The following is a 7,099-nucleotide window of genomic DNA, read 5'->3' as shown; positions in this document are numbered from 1 at the left end:
AAAGAGAGGGAAAAGATATGTCTTCCACTTCAAAGCCACAAATGGTGCCAAAATACCTTCAGTACAAGACAAAATGTCTTTCTTCATAACCCAGTCTGTGAACAGACAGCTCAGGCAGGTTAATCATTTTTACTGCCATATCCGATTTATTTTTTTTTCAAAACCCCTCATATTTAACACATCTGTTAAATTTTGCTTAAAAGCTATTTTCTCTCCTGGTATGTATACAATAGTACAGATATGGCTGTAAAACCATAATTTACCTCGGCACTCTGTTCTAGTTGGTGTGCTCTGATATCCTATACGACACTGGCATATGTAGGATCCCTGGGTGTTCACACAGTCTCCACTGATGCATGGATTCTTCTCACATTCATCAACATCTGCAAAACACAGACAATATATTTTTATTAAGACATTGGTTGAAAGGTATTCGGGTCTGTAGGGGTATTTTATTGTTTTGTAGTTGGAGAAATAGTGTGCTTCAATCTGAAAGGAAAGGGGACACTACTAAATTCCCAGTAAAAGGATCCCATGTTCTAAGCTAAGCAGGAGCTGGGAAAAAGGAGTACTTAACAAGGTAAGGTATTGCATGTGCGAGAGGTAGAGGCCTTAATCCCACACCTCCACATTCCCAGCCCCACTGGAGACACAGATTTTGACACAAGCAAAATCTTGCATGTAAGAGACAGCTAATTCTTGCTCCTATCATCAAGCTCTGGCTGAGTTCCAAAATTAAAGGGCTCAAGAGCCCAACAAGATACTCCTGATGAGCTGAAAGAGGACTTGTAAATCTTACTAAGCCAGAGATCATGACTACTGTGGGATTGGTTTTTTTAGCGATAGGTCATTTGCATACTCAAAGAGCTGGTAGCATTTTAAAGAGGTCATTTTCAATCACTAATAAACACATTATAGTCACAGGTTAGTGAATTAAGAAATCCTTCTATATAATTTTGTGGCAAGTTACAAGTTTTGTTAAATGTCTTAAAGGCAAACCTGCTGTAAAAGTAAGTTTGCAGTCGAAAGCAATTAGTTCTTGGAAGTCTATTTACTTTTTTTGGTTTGTTTTTTTTTTTGAAGGGGGGGTGTTTTATTTGAGAACTCAAGAGTTACTACATTGTGTGGAAAACAATTTTTTTTTCTTTAAAACGAAATTCCCCTCTCTGATTTGCAGCAGAAAACCACATACCAATACATTCCCCTCTAACATCCAGTTGGAATCCTTTGTTGCACTCGCAGCGGTAGCTCCCAGGAGTGGGAATACAGCGCCCATTAAGACAGAGATGTCGGAACAGTTGGCAATAGTCAGTGAAGTTCACCGGCAAGATCACTGAAATAACAGAGTTGGAAAAATATTTTAATAGGTCATCACAATAATTTTTGGTAATCCTCAATTTGTGCAGCATTTTCCATTAAAAGTCAACATTTACCTTTCATCACAATATGAATTACATAGTAAAATCAGTATTGGGAGAGAGAAAATGGCACTTTGACTCCTAGAGATTTGTCTGAAAACAGCTAGCAACCACTGACTTTTTCATTGTGGCAATCCTGTTTGCCTCTTTTGCAGGACAAAAGATGACCAAGTCTGCTCATATCTAGTGGTCAAGTGGGTACGTGGCACTGTAGGGACTCTACTAAAAGCCTACAGTAGCAAAGAGCAGGCAGATTGGTTCAGTTATCTCCCTTTTCATAGACAGCAGAGGGAGAGGAAGGCAGGGATAACCCTGGAAGGTATGCCTATATGGTCTTTGGCAGGCAGACATGAGCTGGCTCTGTCTGTGCTCCCAGCTGACCAAGAAACTGTGCGGCTACGTCAGTGCGGTGTCAGGCCTGAGTTAACATACTTTGCCTCTTAGGCTTATTAGCTCAGCTTGGTGCTGAACCAAGACTAAATAATTTCAGCTGGTGCCAGTGCAAGCAGAGCCTGCTTGCATCTGCACAGAGCATGGACAAAATGAGCTTGTGTTTACTTGCAAAAGAGTATGTGGCTATGCCAAATGATTTCAGGTGGCACATGCCTACTGCAGACTATATGGGCATGTAGTAAATTCCCTGAGGAAGGGACAGAATAAGGAATATATTGGTATTCTGCTCTGGCTTCCTCCTTGCTCTAGAGAAACCTAACCTATCCATGTGTATCACTGAAAAAGTTCTTTCTTCACATTGGGTCAGCCTCAGTGTCCAGCAGACTATTTATCGGTACATTTCCTACCTGGCCAAGCAAGAGTGAGGAAAACAACCTGAAAGAAGCTGCTTTCTCCCATCCAAGCTCTTTAATGTAAGTAACTATCACAATCTAGTCAAAGAGCTATTCACGTTCCTCAATGTTGACATGCAGCAAAGCTCACAATAGCCTTAAAACAACAGTGATGTAACCACTACAATACACGGGCCTTAGCACAGACAGTGAGGATGTAATTTTTGAATCCTGTCTTAACAGGGAAAACACTACCAACGAGGTACACTTGCTGTAAGTTACATGGTAACCAGGCTATGATTAGAAGGATATCCGGAGACTATACGTCCACATAAAGTCAGCAAAAGATACCAACAGCTGAAGGGATCACACTGCTCCTGAGAAACACATGTTTTTAAAGAAGCTAAATGCAAATGGTGCAGGGAAAAGTTATTATTTCTTTCTTACCATGAGGTGGTGGAGCCCGAGATGGATAGACAATTTCTGGCTGTTGAGGAGGGTAAACGCCAGGAAGGAGTGGTGGAGGGATCACATCAGGACGGCCTGGAGGAAGGTCAGGTCTTGCTGGCAGCAGAGCAGCTACTGTGCACAATTTGCGATACTCATCTGAAACATGAAAACATGAATGCTGTTTTAGACTCTTGTAGCCTCTCCCTTTAATCCAACTCTCCCCCTTTTTGCGGTGTTTCAGATTAGCAATAACAAACCTTAAATAATCTGAAAAATCTGAGCCTATGTGTCTTCTTCATAGTAACAAGCTTTGTTCTGTGAATTGAGTCATTAATCCATAGGAGGATATCAATACTACTTGTCAGAACACTGCTAGAAAAAAGATAACATAACTGACATTCTGGATATGAAATTGAACAGTGAGGCAGGGACCTGATCTTAATCTACTTAGTCTTCTTTCAGGCAAAATCTTTGAAGAACTCAGTGGGAAGTTTACCTAAAGGAGGACTTTTGGACTTGATCCCCAGTTAATTTAATGTAAAACTTGCCACAGAGTTAGAAAAATACTGAACAGGGAAAAAAGCCCAGTTTCAACTGGATTTCTTAAAAGTTAACCTCCTAAAACAAAGAAATATAAATATAAGCAATGAGGCAAAACCAATTAGAGAATGAATACACTAACACTATTTCCCTGTGAAAATGAAGTTTGCCAATAAAAGTAGAGACCAAACGAGGTGCAGCCTAAGGAGCATAGACAAAGAGAAACCGAGTCAGATCCACACCGAGTTCAATCTTCCCCAGACGATGGGAAAACGATCTATTTTGCTGTAAGCACAGTCTATGCTGAGTGTAATGCGTTCTCCTATTGTTTATCTCTATTAGTGGCATCTGCCCTACTGTCCCACTTTTCCTCCTGCCTCCGACTCTTTTGTCTTTGGGAAGTGTGGGTTTGGAACTTGCAATCCAAAGAATGCACGCAGAGTATCACAATTAAAGACCACATTTCCAGCTGACCTAATTCATGTCCACAATTTGTGTGTACACAAGTAACTATTTGTGCAGCCGGTATCTTTGAACTTCAAAATTTTAAAGTTTATGGTACAACAGGTGAGAGGAATTATATAATGAAAACAAAATGCTACAGAGATGCATGAATTCCTGAAACAATATAAAAAATGAGAACTGAAAAATAAATTCAGTGTTGGGAGAACTAAGCTGGATATTTCAGCCTTCAACACTTTCATCTCACTTCTATTTCCACCTGTAAAACACATTAGAAGCTCTTCCCGAATCACAGAGGATTTGTTAAATAAACATGGTAGCCTAAAGTTCTGCTTTTCCCGATCATGATCTTTGCATTTATTTTAATGCTGTTAGGTGATCAGTTTGTTTCATGTGTCACTGCACTTCCCTCTATTGTTCCTTAGAGTGATTTTAATCTTTAAATCATTCCCAAGAAGATTTTATTGTATTATTTATTGTATTTTGTTTATTTGTTTTTTTCCTAGCTTTCTATTTTGCCTATTCATATTAAGCTGAATCTACTCTCAATCAATGGTCTACCTGTGATAAAACAGAGACATTCAGAAGAAACAATGTCTGTGTATGCACATACACAAATCCCAATATGCAAATGTTTGCTAATTATGGTGGTTTTAATAGTCAATTCTCTAATCACACATTCTCTACAACCCACTGATCAGTCTTTGTGAAAGAAACAATACTGTATTTCTTTTTTACTCTAGATTGGTAATACCCAATTATCCAAAGCCAATCCACCAGGAGCCTGGGCCTTCCCTGGAAAAAGAAGTCACGGCCTTGGGGCTGCCCATCGGTTGAATGGAATTAGCACACATGAAGGGACCGCTGAGGTGAGAATTGAACACACACACGGCTGCATGCCTGAGATACCACTTTTAAAGTATTTATAGCGTCAATGGTAAACCCTGTCATTCCACATAAACAATTATTGGTGTGTTAGGCAAAGAAATACAGTGCAAGCCTTTTTTATTGCAACTTTAATCTCCATGTATAATTTCCAGCAATAAACAGCCTATTTTATAGTAACATCTGGGTCTGCTGGCCACATTGAAAATGCAACTGCTTGGTTACATTATGCATCTAGTGGTCCACTTTATATTGCAGTAAATTTCCATTTCAGAGTTAGAGAGACTTTGGGCCACTGACAGCTCTAAATTCCTCATCTTGCTTTCTCAGCATACATTAAGGAATAACTGAACTTGATTAAATAATGACAGCAATACCTTACATACATGTTAGGCCTTTCAAAGAATTTCAAAGCACTTTTGGAAAGAGTAATTTATAGTCTCAATTGATATCCCAAGTCAGGGGAAAAAAAAAGAAAAGAAAAAGAAAAAAAAAAATGGCATGTAACCAATGATCTGGAAGACCTTGCATGGATTTATGAGTGAAGGAAGTCCTGGGTTCTAGCTCCTTCCCCACCACGTCTCAGTCTGCGGCCTTGGCCAAATTACCTCACTTTCCACCCAGTTTATTCACCAGTTAGATATGAATAATTAGAAAGTATGTAAAGAAAACAGGGACTGTGTTAAGATTGAAAGCTTTCTCCTTGTCTTCCTATTTCAGATGAGCATCAATAGATTACACTATTTTGTAAGCATTATTCTAGCCAGTCTTGGACATTTAACATGTTTAAATATTATTAATGAGATAGTGACAGAACCAGGAAGAGTCTTCCAAGAGTTCTGATCATAGATCTCTGCTCCAGTATTACGCAGTTTCACTCAAAGGATTAAAAATAAGAATAATAAACACTCCCATACATGACCTCTGACAAGTTCTTCAGAGTTACACTCTACAGTGTTACAATCCCCATTCCTCTCTAAACTCTACACCTCCCTTGAGCTCCTCCCATCAACCCTTAAGCTTCTTGTATTCTTTTTTTCTAAAGCATTTCATTAAGTCTCCAGTCCTAAACGATCTCAAAAACATCTTTCCTCCACTCCCTCACACTTACTTTCACAATCTGCTCACCATCTTCTCTAAATTCAAATCTCACATTATCTGGGGATCTCAATACACAGGGAGGCGATAAAGTACAGCACATTTTGGTAGTAGACAGAAATCATGCTCTGTGTCAAACTTCAGGAAATAAATGGCACCTCAGAAAGCTAAGACATAGGAGGAAGGAAACCCCAGTTTTCCAATGAGAATGAAACTGCAGAGGGAATAGGGATCTATTAGAAAGCTCTGTAGGAAGTAACTTGAGCCTGAAGAGGATGTTGAAAACAAAATCTGAATCAGGTAAGGTCGGATACAAAACATTAATTAGCAACAGATAAAATCCTTTGTTTATGTCTGCTTGCCCTAGCCTCCTGGGGGTCCTGAGCAACCTGCCATAGGAGGCTCTGCTTTGAGCAGGGGGGTTGGACTAAACGATCTCCCGAGGTGCCCTCCAGCCTCAACCATTCTGTGTAGTTCTTTAATGAAAACATTAGTGATAAAAGAAAATCACTGCCTAATTCAGTGTTTAACCACGCTCAGAAGAATACAGGTGGATTCATACCGGTGGATCTGATTGGGCACATCTCAGGAGCGGTGGCTGCCCCAGAAGACCAGCATCGGCCACTGTCACAGCAACACTGCATTTTGGACAAAGGCTGGGGGAGCTGATTGCCGCAGCGCCCATTGGCCAGAGAAGAGAAGCAGTATCCAGGACGCACATCTACCGAGAAAAAGAAGTGGATATGTAATCATCAGTCCAGTGAGGAATGTGACTTTCACAAAGGGGAAAGGTCCCGTTTTTCTTGGTTGATTACATTATCGATGACACAGCACTTGCAACATTACAACAACCAGAAAACAAAAGGCAGAAAACCAGAAAAATCTAGATAATATTTGGGCTGCTTTGGATTCAGGTGTAACACCTCCTGTGAGAAAGCTGAAGTGAAATATGGAACAGCAATGAACTAATGGAGCCAAAAATAGAATAGAAACATGTATTCAGTATATAACAAAATATGCTTCTGTGCCCCCGAAGAAAAATTGCAGCGTCGTCTCTAGTACCAGATCAATTCTGCTTAAGCTTTGATTTGAAAGCCACTGATGTACAGCAATAAACACACAGCATTGCAGCTCTCAAAGCATTAATTCATTTTTCATTAGTCACAGCTTCCCCAGCTGAAGTATGTAGTGATTTGACCAGATATAGGCTTGCAGGCAAGAAAGAGCAACATAGCTTTAACTGGTGCCATCACATTGTTTATGGAGATGTGCCGGCTTCCTGTCTGAGAAGGGTAAGCACGTGCTGTACAAAGAACGTCCTGTACCCAGATACACTCAGCTCTAACAACATCGCACAGAGATGCCCCAGCTTAGAGAAGGGAGAGAAAATGTGGATGGGAGCAAAATTAAAAAAAAAAAAAAACCAAAACAAAAAAAACCCCAAAAAACTTGTGATACAAT

At 39.9% G+C, this 7,099-nt stretch overlaps 1 protein-coding gene across 1 annotated transcript in view; it reads right to left on the bottom strand.

Annotated features, from left to right (window-relative positions):
* Positions 1–7,099, bottom strand: part of LOC104081352 (fibrillin-1-like) — a gene marked incomplete at its 3' end in the record, with an annotated part of 96,680 nt that overhangs the window by 33,803 nt on the left and 55,778 nt on the right. Inside the window, exons 9-12 of the mRNA XM_009584068.1 lie at positions 6,201–6,359; positions 2,651–2,809; positions 1,193–1,333; positions 264–383 (exon numbers count right to left, since the gene is read on the bottom strand). Of these exons, the coding sequence (XP_009582363.1) occupies positions 264–383; positions 1,193–1,333; positions 2,651–2,809; positions 6,201–6,359 (579 nt within the window). The remainder of the gene's footprint in view (positions 1–263; positions 384–1,192; positions 1,334–2,650; positions 2,810–6,200; positions 6,360–7,099) is intronic.

This window comes from Fulmarus glacialis, unplaced genomic scaffold, assembly GCF_000690835.1.
Source record: "Fulmarus glacialis isolate BGI_N327 unplaced genomic scaffold, ASM69083v1 scaffold5848, whole genome shotgun sequence".
Lineage (NCBI taxonomy): Eukaryota > Metazoa > Chordata > Aves > Procellariiformes > Procellariidae > Fulmarus > Fulmarus glacialis.
This window is presented reverse-complemented; position numbering and strand designations above follow the sequence as displayed.